At 50.0% G+C, this 17,032-nt stretch overlaps 1 protein-coding gene across 3 annotated transcripts in view; it reads right to left on the reverse strand.

The window, feature by feature from the left end:
• The window catches only part of MRPS21 (mitochondrial ribosomal protein S21), a 90,709-nt gene that overhangs the window by 48,502 nt on the left and 25,175 nt on the right, over positions 1–17,032 (reverse strand). For all 3 annotated transcript variants that reach the window (XM_085638018.1, XM_085638020.1, XM_085638019.1), the window contains exon 2: positions 7,571–7,768. In XM_085638018.1, the coding sequence (XP_085494144.1) occupies positions 7,571–7,653 (83 nt within the window). In that variant the 5' untranslated portion in view covers positions 7,654–7,768. The remainder of the gene's footprint in view (positions 1–7,570; positions 7,769–17,032) is intronic.

Here is a 17,032-nt window from a genome sequence, read left to right on the forward strand (position 1 = left end):
TACACCCAGGCGCTCTTGCTTGGGGCCTTGTAGTTGTCAGTTAAAGTTAGGGCGACAGATGCTTCCTTTCTCGAAGTGTAGGGTGGGGGGTGGGGGGTCAGGGGTGGGTGTTAGTTGGTTGTTCCTCCTTGGGAGGGTGTTCTTTTTAGTTTGCGTTTGCTTCTTACTGGTCCCGTCACACAGCAGCTCCCTGCGAGTGCCACTGCGTGGCTTCACACAGACACTGCCTCGCGCTCCACTGGCGCTCGCTCTCCGCCATCCTTCATTGGCTTCCTCCAGTATGAGATTCGTCGTCCCCCTTGGGATTGCATGCTCCTCGTCCCCTCCCTGCGCGCCTGCACCGTTCGGTGCCCTCCCGGCGCCCCCCTGGTCGTTCCCCCTCCAACGAGACTCGCGTCCAATGCCTCCATGGAAGACCTAGCCCCTAAGGCCCAGCTGCGCATCCTGTCCTGGAACGTGAACGGCCTGTTGGATAGACTCAAGCGCACCGCAGTCCTTAAATATGCCCAGCGCACAGGGGTAGACGTGCTCATGCTTCAAGAAACCCACCTCCTCGGTGAGAGATGTCCCTTTCTGGCACGCAACGGGTATGATCGGGTGTGGCACTCTGGGTTCTCCCGTGGCTCCCGCGGGGTTGCCATCCTGCTGCGCCGCTCCCTCCCCTTCGTCCTTACACAGGCGACCCATGACCCTCACGGAACGGGGATGGCCATCTGCGGCACACTCGAGGGTAGGCCGATCAGCTTTCTGTCGCTCTAAGTGCCACCTTCCGGACTGTCGCAGGCTTTATCTCACGCTGCCTCTCTGCTGGCAACCTTCCCTCTAGGTACTGCTGTGCTTGGAGGGGATTTCAATGCAGTCTTGGCCCCTCAGCTGGGCTCGTCGGGACCGATTTCAGACTCCTGCGCTGCGCGAGCAAGGCAACTGGCGGGTTGGGCAGAGGCTCAGGGCCTATGCGACGCCTGGAGGACTTGGCATCCCCACACACGTCAATACACCCACACCTCGGCCGCCGATCACCCCCACGCGCGTATTGACGCGATTTTCGTCCCCCCCGCCGATTGCGTGGGTATCCAGGATGTCCGTATCCTCCCCAGGGGGATCTCGGATCTCTCTCTGGTCCTCCTGAGTCTGGGCCCTCCACCCCGTACGGCCCGTCAGATGTGGCGCTTTAACGCTTGGTTCCTCCAGGACAAGACACTTCGTAAGGCGGTGGGAACCGAGCTGACCCAGTACTACTGCACCAACGAGGGTTCGGTCTCCTCGGCGGGCACCCTTTGGGAGGCCTGCAAGGCGACCATTAGAGGCGCTGCCAAGGCGCACGTGGTGCGGCAACGCCAGACGCAGCTGCAGCAGCTCACTGCCTGTGAGGCCCGGGCGCTGCGGCTGGAGCAGTCTCTCTCTGAGCTCGGCGACCCAGCCGGGAACCGGCAGCTGCGGCTCCCTCGTGAGGAGATGCGTCAACGATCACTTGAAGCGGCCAAGCTTCTCTGGCAGTCTTCGCTAGCGAGGGTGTATGGATGGGGCGATAAGAATGGCGCGTTGCTACATCGCCTGGCTATCTATCCCAGGACGTCGCGCATCATTCTGGCGATTGCCGACTCAGACGGCGTGCTCCAGTCTTCTTCCGTGGCGATAGCGGAAGCTTTCGCCCAGTTTTATTCTCAGCTCTACCGGGCCCGGGCACCGGATCTTTCCCTGGCCACTCTGCTCGCGACTAGTGACGTGCGACTCACCCGGCTTAGGCCGGGTGAATGGGAGAGCCTTGAGGCCCCCATTTCCCTTGAAGAAATTGGGGACGCGATAGGGCGTACGTCCGCTGGGAACACCCCGGGACCCGACGGCTTCCCTCAGGAATTCTATGCCACCTATAAAGATAGCCTGGTCCCAAGGCTGCGCGATCTCTATGTAGAGGCGATTAAGAAAGGCTCCTTCCCCCCGGAGGCCGACATGGCCACGATTGTGGTTCTGCCCAAGTCTACGCCGCCGCCCACTGACAGAGCGGCTTACCGACCGATCTCTCTTATTAACACCGACATTAAGCTCCATGCGGCTGTCCTGGCCCAACGGCTCCGGACCTTTTTATCGAGCCTGGTCCATCCGGATCAATGTGGCTTTATGCCCGATCGGGGCACTCGCCATTGTCTACGCCGCCTCCACGTGGCCCTGGCTCACCGCCACCGCTTAACTCCATACCTCGCCCTCCTGCTTGCCGATTTCGAAAAAGCCTTCGACTCAGTGGGGTGGGCCTACTTGTTTGACGTCCTGACCCACATGGGTTTCGGCCCTAAGTTCTTGGGAATGGTGCGGGTCCTCTACGCCCGCCCCCGTGCCAGGGTATTGGTCAATGGGGCGCTGTCGGGGCCGTTTCGGATCGGCCGGGGGACACGGCAGGGATGCCCGCTGTCGCCCCTTCTCTTCGCGCTTGCGATGGAACCCCTTGCTGCCCTGATCAGAACTGACCCTCTCCTTCAGGGCTGGGAGTGGCCGGGCCTAGAGGCTGACAAAATCGCCCTCTATGCGGACGACGTCCTGCTGTACCTTGGAAATCCGGTGCGCTCCGGACCTCGTGCAATGTACATATTGGGCCGCTTTGGCCGCGCATCTGGCCTGTATTTAAACTCACGAAAATCGGTTCTGGTTCCTTTGCACCCCTCCCGGGAATGTTTTGACTGGCAGGATACCATTCCCCTCCGCTGGTTTTCCTTCAAATATCTGGGCATCTGGGTCTCCCTTCTCCCGGAACTGAGCTGAGCGCTTAACGTGACCCCCCCTGGTTAAGAAAGCCAAGGCGGACCTGGCGAGATGGCAATCACTACCCCTCAATCCGCTGGGGAGGGTGGCCCTCTACAAAATGATGATTCTTCCCCGGTTCCTGTATGTGCTGCAAAATACTCCCCTCCCCTTTCCGAGACCTTGGTTTCGTGAGCTTGACGGAATGGCGACGAGATTTCTTTGGGGTGGTGGGAGGCCACGGTTGGCTCTATCGTTATGCCGCCTGCCCACCTTTGATGGGGGTCTGGGCATGTCCAATCTCTACCTCTACTACCTGGCCACCCGCCTCCTGGTCATTCATGACTGGTTTGGGGGGGGATGGTCCGACCCGGCCTATAGGGTGGAACTGGGGGACCTGGGTTTCTCCTGTATTCAGGACCGCCTGTATGGCGCCTCCATCCCCGCCTCTTGCCCGGACATTACCAAAGCAATATTCCTGGCCTGGCGAGCGGCGCTCCGCCACACCCGATGGACTGGGAGGCTGACCCGCGTCACTCCCCTGTGGCATGGGACATGGTTGCGGGAGGTTGTGGAACTAGAGGGCTTTAAATCGTGGGACCTACTCGGCATTTCCCAGCTGGGAGATGTCTGGCGGGGGGGGACGTATGTGCTCATATTCAGAGCTGCAGGCGCGCTTCTCCCTCCACTCCTCCCAATTCTATAAATACCTTCAAATACGCCATGCCATACGCACCTACGCCCCACTGGACGTTAGATTGGTGGACCACAGCCCCCCGGAGGCTCACGTCATGATGGGTAACCTGGGGAGGGCGGGCATTTCCAGGATCTACCGCTCCCTCATCAACTGCACCCCTACATCCCTGGAAGGCCTTAAGGAACGATGGGAGGGGTGGGTGGGTCCCATGGATGAGGCCGACTGGCGGGATGCCCTTATGGCCCCCCGACTGGTGACGGCCTCCGCCAAATTGCGGCTTATCCAAATTTACTACCTGCACAACGCTTATCTCACACCGGCTCGCCTACACCGCGCGGGCCTCTCCGCCGACGCGGCTTGTCCCCGTTGTGGCTCTGAGCCGGCCGACTTCATTCACATGGTGTGGTCTTGCCCAGACCTGGAGGGGTACTGGAGGGGCATAGAGTCCGAACTCACGGAGGTCCTGGGGTGGGAGGTGCCACATGACCCTAGACACACCCTACTGGGCATCACTGACGGCCTGGATGGCACACGTTCGGAGAAGTTATTGCTCATGACGGCCTTAATGGTAGCGAAGCGAGACATTGCAGTAGCATGGAAACAGCCGCAACCACCTAGCTTGGCCAAGTGGAGCACCGGGGGGGATTGGTGTGCGGCGCAGGAACGAACTCTTTACCGGGCACGGGGTTGCCCCTAGAAGTACCGAAAAGTTTGGGGGAAATGGCTGGGCAATATACCATGAAAGGGTTGTTTAGCGGACGGGGGGGAGGGGGGGGTTTCAGGGGGAGGGCGGGACTATGGTGCGTTTCATGCTGTATTGCTGTGTGGGGGTGGTTCGAAGGGCCCGAAAGTTTCTTATGTTGTACAACCTAAAACAATAAAAACTTGTTTATCAAAAAAAAAGACTGGAAGCAGCCACTGATGTAGTGATATGACACTAGGATCATAAAATTGTAAGCAGCCACTACTGTAGTGATATGACTCTAGGATCATCAAACCAGGGGCAGGAGGAGCCAAGATGGCGACCGGAGCAGACGCTTGAGCGCCCGGCTCCGCCGGCCCTTGGCCTCGGACTATCATCCTGATTCCTATCCTCGCCGATTTTCGAGGTGCAACGTGCGCGACGACGCGCTGACCGCGCCGCCGCTTTCCCGGAGTCTGAGCCCGCCCGGATGCCGGAGCTCTTGGTGCCTTTGTTCTCCGCGCTGGACCCCTGCTCCATTGTGGCCTTGGCCGGCCCCCTGGAAGCTCCGCAGTCACTGGACCCCCGGCGCAAATCTGAGCCCCGCGGCCCCGATCCCGCCTCACACCACGGACTGTCGCCAGACGAGCCGGGGGAGAGACGCCCGGACACCTCCTTCACCTTTCACCTGACGGGCTGGAGCTATAGGGTAAGCCCCGGTGTGGCGGGTCTCCTGCCCCGCTCTGTGGCCCGCGCTGTGGAAGGCTGCAGACCCCCTTCTTCTATTGCCAGTCGGCTGCAAAGAGAGTCCGAGGGAGGGGAAGCGACTGTTGGCTTTCACCTGTTGCGGCGCAGACCTGCGGGGAATTGCCTCCTTGTTACGATCCCCCCCCTGGCCACTGTACCGTTCAGCGGTAAAACATGGCGTTGATTGCCTGCTCGCTGCTGGGGGGTGATGCTCCGGTCTCGCCCGCTGCCCGCTTCGCCCTCCCTCTACCAGACTCCAGCTCCACAGTGCCGTCCCGGATTGCTGCCGATGTGGGGGCGCAGCTTCCGCTGACATGCGGCTCCGTTCTGGCTGCCCTGCGGGACTTTCGTCTGCAATTGTGTGTTGGCTTGCAAACGCTGAGTGAGCGGTTCGACTCCATACTGTCGGCTGCGGGTCGTGAGCGCCCCGTTTGTTCTCAACAAGACGTGGGTCTGCCAGTGCTTCTGTCCTCTTGCGGGGACGCAACGACTGGGTATAACCGCGCTACACTGGTGTCTGCATCTGGCTTTCCCGGCACCCAGGATCAATCGATCTCCTGCTCAATTGTGGACACTTTGTTTCCCCGTTCATTGCTGCCTGCTTTGTTGTTGCCTGCCTCACCGCGCCCGCAAGAGTATCCAGCTGAGCGACACCTGACGTCCTCGAGGAACCGTTCACGGTGGCCTACGGCTTCTTTTATGTGGAACTCCTGTACTTTACAGGCCAGGTCTGGATTTTATATGGTGCACAAGGGGACCTCAATAGATGATCGGCGGCCATTTTGTGACTCTACTTCTCCATCTTCTCCCCAGCGGCCATATTGTCTTTGTCTGCACGGGCTGCGGGGCCTTCATGTGGGGGCTAGTCTAATCTTACGCCCGCGATCGGGCCAGGGCTAGATTGATTTCTATCACCATGGTTTCACGGATGGGCTGGACTGGGACTGGAACTGTCTGCATATGTTGTGCGCACTCGTCGCGAATTGTCTGCCTTCATTATATTGTTGTGACACGTTATCTTCACACGACCGCCTTTGTGTGTAGTGGGTTCTCAGTGTGTGGAGACGTAGTTGGCCGGTGGTTTCGGGTGCTCCGAGGTTACGTGGGCTCCTCCCCGCTTTCTTCTTTGTTTTCTTATTTTCTTTCCTTTATTCCTACTTTCTCTCTTGTCTATATTTCGGGTTCATTGGGCGACAGGCACTATGCTGGGGGGGGAGCAGGCCGTAGCCTCCGCATTGGTGTAGGGTGGGGGGGTAATTTACTGTTTCTTTTTAGTTCTATGGGCCTTTTTCTTCTATGTCTCTGCGCTCTCCTTGTTTCCGATTCGGGGTCCGGGTGTGGGGTGGATTGAGTGGGGGCGGCTTTGGAGGGGTGCGTATTTACTCATGTGACTATCCTGTTATATAACTGCATCGCCTCACTGTCTGAGATTTTCTATGGCCGTTTTTAATGATGCTGCTGCTCTCCCGTGTGATGAAGCCATCTTGCGGACTCGAATCTCCTTGGTTCTATCCTCTACTGACTTTTTCCTCGATAAAATTATTTTGAAAACCTTAAAATTAACCTTCACTTCTCCTTCCCCTGGTGTCAAGGATCTCTCCAGTGTATAACTCCTGAATCGTTGCTAATCTTGACCATTGATGCACAGGGGATGTAATGTTTGTCTCAGTGCTTAACCGTTTTGTGGCCGGCCTGATGGTTGTAGGCCCGTATTTGTTCTTTTAATATGCACAAATAAAGGTTTTTAAAAAAAAAAAAAAAAAAAAAAAAAAACAGGGGCAGCCACTAATGCAGTGATATCACACTAGGGTCATCCACCTACAAGCAGCCACTAATGTAGTGATACCACTCTAGGATCCTCAAGCCAAGCAGCCTCTACTGCAGTGATATCACACTAGGATCATAAAACTGTAAGCAGCCACTACTGTAGTGCTATCACTCTAGGATCATCGAACCAGAGGCAGCCACTAATGCAGTGATATCACTACATTAGAGGCCGTTTCCGGTTTGACGATCCTAGGATCTCTAGGAGCAAACCCATCATGCAGGAAGCAGAGCTTAATGCAGTGACCGAATACTGGAACTTGCCTTTAATACATGGACATCACACTGGGAGCTGCCATTTATGTTGTGTCATCAGGCTGGGATCTGCCGTTAATGCATGGAAATCACAGTAGGAGCTGCAGATGATGTGTACCACACTGGGAGCTGCCGTTAGTGCGTGGACATCACACTGGGAGCTGCGTTAGTGCATAGACATCACACTGGGAGTAGCAGTTAATGTTTCATCAGAATGGGAGCTGCTCCTAATGCAGTGACATAAGGGAAGGAGTAGGCCTTAATCTAGCGACACTTCACTGAGAGCTGCTCTCTATGTAATAACATCAAACTATGAGCTACCACTCAGGTGGTGACCCCGTGGAGGGACTGAAATTTAAGAATGTGATATTATAATGGAAGCTAAAATTGATGCAGTGACGTAACCTTGGTTGTCTCCATCACTTTGATCAGTCCATACTAGGAGATGTACTTTTCCTCACTAGAGGTAGCCTCACTTCACGGTCACTCACACCATTAATACCTCTCTTTACCAAGAGGGACGGAGGTAGGGACTCACTCCACAGATATCTAGCACCGAAGAACAAAAACTGTGGATAGGAATCATTAACTGAGCAGAAGGAGAGGTGCAATGTGTTTGTTACAAAAGATACCTGTTTAAAGTTCTGTATGCCACGTCCACATTCCCGTTCTGGACCATGACTGTCCTGGCGATAAACTTCAAGTGGTTGGCCATGGTGGTGTCCTGCAGCACCTGTACGCACTTCACCAAATTTCAATATTTCAAATATGGGGCGATCTTTCAAAACACTGACACAAATGGTGGGTTGTTGAAGCGCTTAACTTATCACCTGAAACAATAATTAAAATAAAACAAAATACTTTTTAAGTGCAAGTTATATAACAAGGTACACGTAATACTCTATGTATAAACGGTGCCAAGAAGAGATTGATATTCGGCACAGAGGAGGTGGTTTTTAAGAGTTACCTGAATTTCCACAGAAACTTATGTTTTGGGACATAAATCATACACAAGAATTCCCTGTTTGAAGGAATATATATATATATATATATATATATATATATATATACATACATATATATATATATACATACATATATATATGTGAACAAGGCAGCGTGAGACTGCTGAAACGCGTTGATGTGATTTCGGCCAACAATAAAGTAACCTAGTCACCTAATTCCCTTTGGAGTGCCGGATGATTATTTTGTGAAAATTGAAATAGTCCTATATTGAATTTAAATATACATACATACACATACACACACCTGCAAACACACACACAGAGTTTTTTCCTTGCTTGCCAACAGTAAGTTGGTGAGTGCGAGTGAGGAAAATCCAATGCTAGACCACTTCCCTGCGAGATTTCTCAATGCAGGCAGTCGAGGATAGTCGCTACCGCTTAAGTTGAGTAACCTTCCGTTCGCGTTGAGGAATTGCCACTCGAATAGAAATTCTACTCGAGCACCAGAAAGAAGCAGTGCCCTCTTGCTTAGTGCCAGTCACACTTATTTAACAGCGCGGGACACACATCCCGCACTAAAAGTCAGTGCGAACAGCGCAAGGTAACCCACTCCGACGCTCGCAGAACTCAGCATAGCTTGGCGGAGTTTTTTTGTCACTACGTGGAGAACTCCGTCCAGGCTTACTCTAAACCCTCATGCTCTTTCTCTAACACCCAACTTCATTTTCAGAAATAGGGATTTCGAGTACAAACTAAGTGTGCCGAAGACCACTTCCTACCCCAAAACACGAAAAGAAAATCCCTCCTTTCAAACCTTCACACCCAGAGAGTTTCTCAACAGGTTTGTGTTTTGTAGCATATTTTGACCAGTTGCACGTTATCGTGTTAACTATTCCCAAGGCCTCGGAAAGTAGGTCAATAAAAAATAAACGAATTAATTGTAATAATGTGAAAGTTCGTCTTTTGCAAAGTCATCTGAGTCGTGTAAGATACAACTGCGGGAAAGCAGTCAAAAAGCATCCAAAAAAGGACAAAAAAAATCTAAGGGGTTTTTGGATCTGAAATAAAACAAACTCACAAAAAAATAGATGAGACCAATAGATGTACAAAATACACAAGACTCCATCCTCTTCCATAAACACTACTTCAATGGGTCTATGAACATAAAACCAGAAAAATAAGTGAATACAAAGTCCATTGCATAACTATATGAGGATACGTGTGCTCTTATATAACACTTCCATGCAAGAAGCTTTGTTCTTGGTGCCAGCCCAGGTGAGCGGGCAGCGCGTGAGAGGGCGTATGGGAACACGGTGTACTAGGACATCCTGGGGCGGATGTCTGAAGAACAAACACTGGCACTTCAGGTTGTGCGGGCCCACGCCCATCTGGCTTCGGAGGAAAGCGAAGGGAGCGGCGCAGGCCGTGGGTTCAGGTCACGTACACGTACGGAGCAGGGTCACCTGTGCAGGTACACGGAGGATAGGCCCCGCCCCCTCCACGTGTATCTGCACATTAGCAGCTGCTAATTACTGAGTTTGGATAGATTGTAAATTGCGGCGGTTAATTGGCACTTATGTAAAAGCACAAACTCTGCCTTTTACATAATTCGTTTGTTTTTGTAAATTTTGCACAAAAGCGCAAATTGAAGGGAACAAAAGGATCTCGTTGGTGGGGGAAAGAGGGTAAAGGAAGAGAAAATGGTGGCGCGAGGAGATGAAGAGCATTCAAAGACGGAAAGAGCAACATGGGGGCAAAGTAGAAGTACACAAGAAAGCGACGAGTGCACGGAAGTGACATCAACCCAGGGAGTGTGGGAGAAGCGCACCAGTGCAACAACATCGGGTTCAAGGGGTGGGTGGAGAACTACACAAGAGAGAAAGACGAAACGCGTATGGAGGGTTTTTGTCGGGAGCACCCAGGGACAGACGGAGAGAGCTTTATAACACGTACTCTCATGGAGTGGTTACCTACCAAAACAAGCATTGGCATAGCCAATAGGTCTCGCCCTTGGGGCCTTATAGGTGTTTAACCAGAGCTATTGACTTTGCCAATGTCTTCAAGCTGTGCTGTAGAGAAGTGTGGCTGCTGTGCAGCATGCTGAAAAGTTATAATAAAAAAGTGTCAGAAGCATTTTTGTTACCTTTATATATGACCAAGAAGGCATTATGTACAACTGAACGGCCATATTAAAGAAAGCATGTACAATAAAACATTTCCTCAGTTTTATTTTGTTCTTGCAATACTGGCAACTTGTTTCTGCCTATTCCAATGGTTGTTTGTTAAAGCTTTTTTTGAGGGGGCATAAACAATTGGAGGGTGAAGATTGGGAACTAGTACCTGTATTATAACACTAGCAGCAGCCAGACGCTAGGGGAGAATCAACAGATGCCAGATTCCGAGAGCAGGCTGAGGTGGTGCTGATTTGGTAGTGGTGTTGGTGACTGGTGCGGAGACAATGCTGAGGTGATGCTGAATGATACTCAGGTCTTGCTGACTGATGATCATGTGGTGGTGTACTAGTGCAAAGGCGATGCTGAGTGATACTGATGTGGTGCTGAGTGATGCTGTGGTGGTGCTGAGTGATGCTGTGGTGGTGCTGAGTGATGCTGTGGTGGCACTGAGTGATGCTGTGGTGGCACTGAGTGATGCTGTGGTGGCGCTGAGTGATGCTGGGGTGGTGCTGAGTGATAATGTTGTGGCGCTGAGTGATGCTGTGGTGATGCTGAGTGGTGCAGTGGTGGCCCTGAGTGATGCTGTGGTGGTGCTGAGTGATGCTGTGGTGGTGCTGAGTGATCCTGTGGTGGTCCTGAGTGATGCTGTGGTGGCCCCGAGTGATACTGTGGTGGTGCTGAGTGATGCTGTGGTGGTGCTGAGTGATGCTGTGGTGGTGCTGAGTGATGCTGTGGTGGCACCGAGTGATGCTGTGATGGCACCGAGTGATGCTGTGATGCTGTGGTGGCACCGAGTGATGCTGTGGTGGCGCCGAGTGATGCTGTGGTGGCACCGAGTGATGCTGTGGTGGCTCCGAGTGATGCTGTGGTGGCGTCAAGTGATGCTGTGGTGCTGCAGAGTGATGCTGTGGTGCTATGGTGCTGCCGAGTGATGCTGTGGTGCTGCCGAGTGATGCTGTGGTGGCGCTGAGTGATGCTGTGGTGGCGCTGAGTGATGCTGTGGTAGCGCTGAGTGATGCTGTGGTAGTGCGGAGTGATGCTGTGGTGGTGCTGAGTGATGCTGTGGTGTCACACAAACTTCCTTCACGCTGATCTTTAGTCCCCATGTAATCATCTTGCAGAAGAGAGGAATGTCTTAAGGGCCCGCCAACAATCTTCCATCTTTCATTTCAATGTTTACAAAATATATTTAAATAATTCAGTTAAGCGTAATTTCCACATTTAGGACTTCTACACTTTATGTTTTGTGTATGGGTTCAACACATTGTCCAACAAAAAAAAAATGTAATTAAAGGCAGCATGAACAGAAGCAGTAACAATAGAAACGTGGACCAGGAGGGAATAGAGTCAGCGCAATCCGGAAGGTAGCAAAGGGGGGAAACAGTGAACAACATAGTAGATAAATACAAGGTACCATGAAATTATAAACGTGGGGGAAAAGAGACAGCCATGTAATATCGGAAGTGACCAGCAGGATGTGAAAAGTGACCGCAGGAGGATGATGGGGCCGCGGTGGGACCCAGAGGGACGAAAGTTTAGTACACTGGAGTCTAATGGAGATGAGAGAAGCAAGTGAAAATCTGGTCTGACGGGTGGGTGAAACAGGTTCAATAGACTTGGTATGGAGTAAGAGCGGCAGTGGGACAAATGACTGTGGTGGTCTAGGAAGAGGCATAAGGAGGTGAAACGACCGTACCTGATGCAGTGAACAACAGCAATTACAATCAACTGGGAGAAGTGGTATCAAGAAGATTCTGCTGCACGGAAGGGTTGCAGCTGGTATCTGGTACAGTGGCGAAGCAAAAGAGTAAACAATTGTGAAGCATTGGTGCGAAACAGGTGGACGGGAGGCAGTGTACAGTGTGAATGCGAGGCAATAAGGTTGAAAAAGTTGAAGAAGATCAATCTGGGAAATCTGCACCCGAGGGGAGGATATGTACGTGATTCTAGGGCATTGGGACACAACGCTTGCAGTCCTGATCTTTTTTCCAATAAATAATAGGTTTCCTTTGAGTTAGTCCAGTTGGTTTAACAGACGGGAACTAAGCTTACTACAACTCACAGAAAGCATTTATTATAACTGCAAGACCGTGGGGTGGACCCAAACTGTCCCTATGACAAAACAACTCTCGGAGGTTTCAGTTGAAGTCTAACGAGTGAAAGGAAAAGTGGAGGAGTAGAAAGAGAACAAGCATTGAAGAGAGAGCGCGGGAGAAAGAGAGAGCCCGGGAGTGCTGCATGCGTGCGCGCGCAGTCTGCTCTTTTTCAATGCACATACTCGTGCTTGTGGCGCGCCGCTGCGCACTCCTGCAAGCTGTATGCCGCCACAAGCACAAGTATGTACTTCGAAAAAGAGCTGTACGACGGCTAAAGGTTCTCCTATGCAACGCGTGCGCACTGCGTAGGCGAGACCTAAAAAACAAAGCTCCCTAAAAGTAAATAGTACAAGGAAAGAGAGGGACAAACACAAGATGGACAAACCAGGACAAGGAAAGCTATTGAACAAGAAGCAAGAGAGTGACATTAATGACAAACAATGGTAAGCAATGAGCAGGCTGTAAGTCCCTGTAAGTTCTTGGTTACCCTCAACGGGTCTTTTACAACCCAATACTTGCACCGGTAGTCTCGACCTACAAATGACTCGGTAGAAGTCTCTCTATCCCACTGGTTTGAATTATTTTAAGAAATTACGATGTTTCTTTCATGCTGCAGTAAAGGCCCATCGCTAAGTCCATCACATGGAGATGTTTACACTATATGGGTGACACTGTCATCTCTTTAAATGGCTAATTCTATCAAAACGTTGCTGATTGTGCTCTGTTAGCAGAATGCGTCACAACACTGCACATCATAGTGCAACAACTTTAGTAAGCTTTGACCTATCGGAGCTAGAAACTAACATCCTTGTTAAATTTAAAATCTGAAAATTATGCAGCAGATGATGTCTTATCTAGGGTATATGGCAAACTCAACAAGGGGGAAATGCTCCACAACTGAATTCTTTCTAGTAGTACCAACTGGGTTTTTATTTTTAGAATGAAACGATTCAAACATTACTAAAGACAAGTAATAATAGCAAGGCAATATAAGGCTTTAACAGCAAATCAGCGACAGAATTCAAGATAATCGAGTAGCCTGTTTTGTTCAATATGATCTTGAAATTTTTCACCGCTTTCCAGAATGTTGCTTGAGAGGTTAATATAGTCTTAGAACCCGACGTAGCGGGCTTTACCGGCCATTAAAGGCCCGCTCCAGCATTAAAGGCCCGAGCCTAACACAAGGGCCTTTAACAAGGGAGCGGGCCTTTAATGGCCAGTAGAGTCCAGCTTTGACAGGCTCTATGGCTATTAGAATATTCTGCCCCTAGAGGGCAGAAACTTCTAATTTGTAAAAATAAATGCCTCCCGTACCAGAAGGTAAAGTCAAACAAGCATTTGCAATGCAATAGGTCTCGCAATTATAAGAGTTTGAGCTATTGGCATTGTAAAATTACAATTCCTTTTATTTATGTTTGTCTTAAAACAAACAAAAGGCATTGTCATTTAAAATGTCAGTAGCATAAACTTGCATAAAAGCAGTGTGCGGCGTGCAGCATATGTGGGCAGCGTGCAGCAGTGTGAGGAGCGCAGCGGTGTGAGGCGCGCAGCGACGTGAGGCACGCAGCGACGTGAGGCACGCAGCGGCGTGCTGCAGTGTGTGGCGTGCAGCAGTGTGGCGTGCAGCAGTGTGGCGTGCAGCAGTGTGGCGTGCAGCAGTGTGGCGTGCAGCAGTGTGCGGCGTGCAGCAGTGTGCGGCGTGCAGCAGTGTATCAAGTGTAGCAAGCTTGTATCAATTCTGACTCAGAAAACAAAACTTCTTGGGTGTAATTATATTTTTTCATTTTATTGCAAACAACTAGGAGGGTGGCTGTAGCTACGTGTTTGCAGCTACACACAAATAAAAATAATAACATAGCTCCACTTTATGTCATATTTATGTTTGTGTCTATAGAAATATTAACTAATTTGTCCACAATCACAGGCTATTAAGCATATTCAGACATTAAAACCTGGTTTCAAAACTCGTAGATTAGCAGTAGTGGCCTTTAAAGAACATCCCCTCCCCACCCCATTTTTCCGGTTTGTGTGCTCTGTGTTAGGCAGGCTAAACAAAACAACCTGCTGTGTAAAGTTGCCACCTAATCAGAGCCCCGGCACCTCTTCTGTTACAAATTAAGCACTGGGAAAGTGGCTGTAGCCAAGCCACTATTAAATTTCAGTTTATGTCCTCTGTGTTACGCAAAATTAAAAAAAAAGTATAAAGTGTAAAGCTTCTGCCTCATTAAAACACCAGCACTTATTTGTTACAAATTAAGCACTAGGTGGGCGGCTGTAGCTACGTGTTTACAGCTACACACAACAAGCATTTGCAATGCAACAGGTCTCGCATTTACGTGAGTTTGAGCTGTTGGCATTGTAAATGACAATGCCTTTTATTTATGTTTTGGTTTTGAAACATAAATAAAACACATTGTCATTTATAATGCCAATAGCTTAAACTCGAGTAAATGCGAGACCTATTTTGCATTGCAAATGCTTGTTTTTTGGTAGGCACAAAGAGCCACCCTCCCCCGTGTAATGCCAGCTGCTGCAACAGGGGGAGGGACGGAGTCTGAGGAGAGAGAGCAGAGGAAGAAAGAGCAACAGAGAACCAGTCTGCCAAGTAGGTGCGAACGTTAGATCGTAAGGATGAAAGGGCTGGGTGTGGCCCAAAGAAGAATTAGAGGGTATGTTTCCTCAAGTGAAAGTAATCATTTCGCGGGCGCTTTGATGTTCGCGGTGGCCGCGCGGCTCACTGAGAACATCAAAGCGCCCGCGAAATGTACACGCAGGCTGCCAAATGGTGCGCGCGCCCGGCGCACATGCACTGTAGTTGGGGGCCTGAAAAGCACTCGTTTGCACTTCCAAATCCTCGTTTTCTATAGCTCTCGCCAGAGCAGCGCTAAAGCGCTGGCTCAGGCGAGACCGAAAAAGGGAGCCTGAAAGTCTGCTGTAGTGTGAGTTTCCATGTAAGTTTCTACACTTGAGAAAGGAAACCAGGACCGGCTAAATAAACCTTAACAAGTCTAGCAATCAAGATTGAATCAATCTGTTAGTCTGCAGCATCTGTGGAATGCAAATGGGTAACAGCAGGATGCTAAAGTTGTTAAACCAATAAAGGTCACTACTGAAGTTAGAAAAAAAGAGAAATAACAAACACAAGAAACTAATTTGTCCACCTAAGTGTTTGCATAGCCAATAGGTCTCGCCTTTGGTACCTTATAAGTATTTAGTTATGCAGCACAATATCCTTGGTGCAGCAACATTAACTGTTGCATGATTAAACACTTATAAGGTCCCAAAGGCGAGACCTATTGGCTAGCATCCAAGCAAGGGGGTTTCCCTATCCAGATCTGCAGTGGGAATTTGCCAGACAATTTACCTTAAGATGTTTTATGCTTCATAGACATTTTCAGGGTTGTCTTTGCTTTGTTGTGAAAACTAAAGTGCAGACCGAAACGAAGATCTGAACCCATCTACCCTTGAACAACCGACATAGTACCATGGCACTCGTGCATCGCAATACTTGCACCAAAATCTGCACAGAATGATCACTGCAAACACATTTGCACAGATTGCTGCAGAAGCCTGTTTTGTGCAGCCATCCATCGGTAAAAACATCATATTTACACTTAGAAGGTCGGTGCAAAAAAAGCTCAGGCAAAATTCACTGCACTTGTACAAAGTTTACGTAGTCTGGACACACTCAGTTGTTTTTCATTGTCCGGGCTGCAGTTACATGTGTGCTTACAAGCATCTTTCTGAGCGTGTATGTGTGTGTGTTTGAGAGAGAAAAACAGAGCGAGAGAGAGAGAGGGGCATAATATGAGAGAGAAACAGAGACAGCCATGGAGACAGATAGGCTGCGGAAAGAGTGAATGAAAGAGAAAGAGTAAAAGAAGGGGAGCAGCAGAGAGTCGTGGAAGCTGACAGCGAAAAATGTGCTTGCAAAAGGGAGAACAAGAGTGCCACGGAGGCTAAGAGTAAATGTGTGTGTGTTTGAGAGTGCGAGAGAGAGAGTACAAGAGACGCGTGATAGCTACGAAAGGCAGATAGAGCTAAATAAATTATATCCATGAGAACCACTGTTTTCTAATGTAATTATACACCTAGTTCCGCATAGGCAAATGGGTTGGTCTTGTTGTGTAAGAATATGCTCAGTGTGTTCAGCCTGGATATATGCCCCCATCACGTTCAAAGTTTACCGCCACCAGTGTCAGAAGAAGTCATTCAGCAATGCGAAGGAACTAAAACAAGTGCTGAGTTTATTGAGATGAATGTAATTACTATCCAAAAAGGAAGGAATCAGGAACGCATAGATTTAAAGAAGGCTGCGACGTGCATGCTCCTTGTAATATGTTTTATTTCCCAAGGGACAGAGCGTACTTCAGGGGAGAAGGCGACGTCTTCTCAAGCCTCATTTTGCTCTCACCGTTTAGCTCCTAATCGCCTCATTAGGGTGCGCGCTTTTCCTTTGATCAACAAGGTGCTTCGGAAAAGTCTTCTCGTCCTGCTGTTAGTTGTTAAATGACTGCTTCCTCATCCATCATGCCCAGGAAGCCAGCTGTTTTCACGTGTCTCTAAGACATGCTTTGAAAACAGGCACGGACTGGTAAAATCCATGCCAGGTTTATTTTATTTATCAAGATGCTGTATGAAGCGTCGGCTTCCCGCTTGTCATAGTACTTGAAAAGTCTGAGAAATAAACTACTGGGAGATAAATGCTTCGGAAGCCTGATCTAGCATGACTTTTCTGGGTGATTTATTACATGGCGTCTGGAGTAAGCAAAATCGAAAGTGAAAGATCCTCACTTTTCAGAGAGCAGGGAGGGTTTCCTAAAACGCTACATAATTATGTTATCTTTGAATAGGAATAC

The sequence above is a fragment of the Triturus cristatus genome, chromosome 12, assembly GCF_964204655.1.
Source record: "Triturus cristatus chromosome 12, aTriCri1.1, whole genome shotgun sequence".
NCBI lineage: Eukaryota > Metazoa > Chordata > Amphibia > Caudata > Salamandridae > Triturus > Triturus cristatus.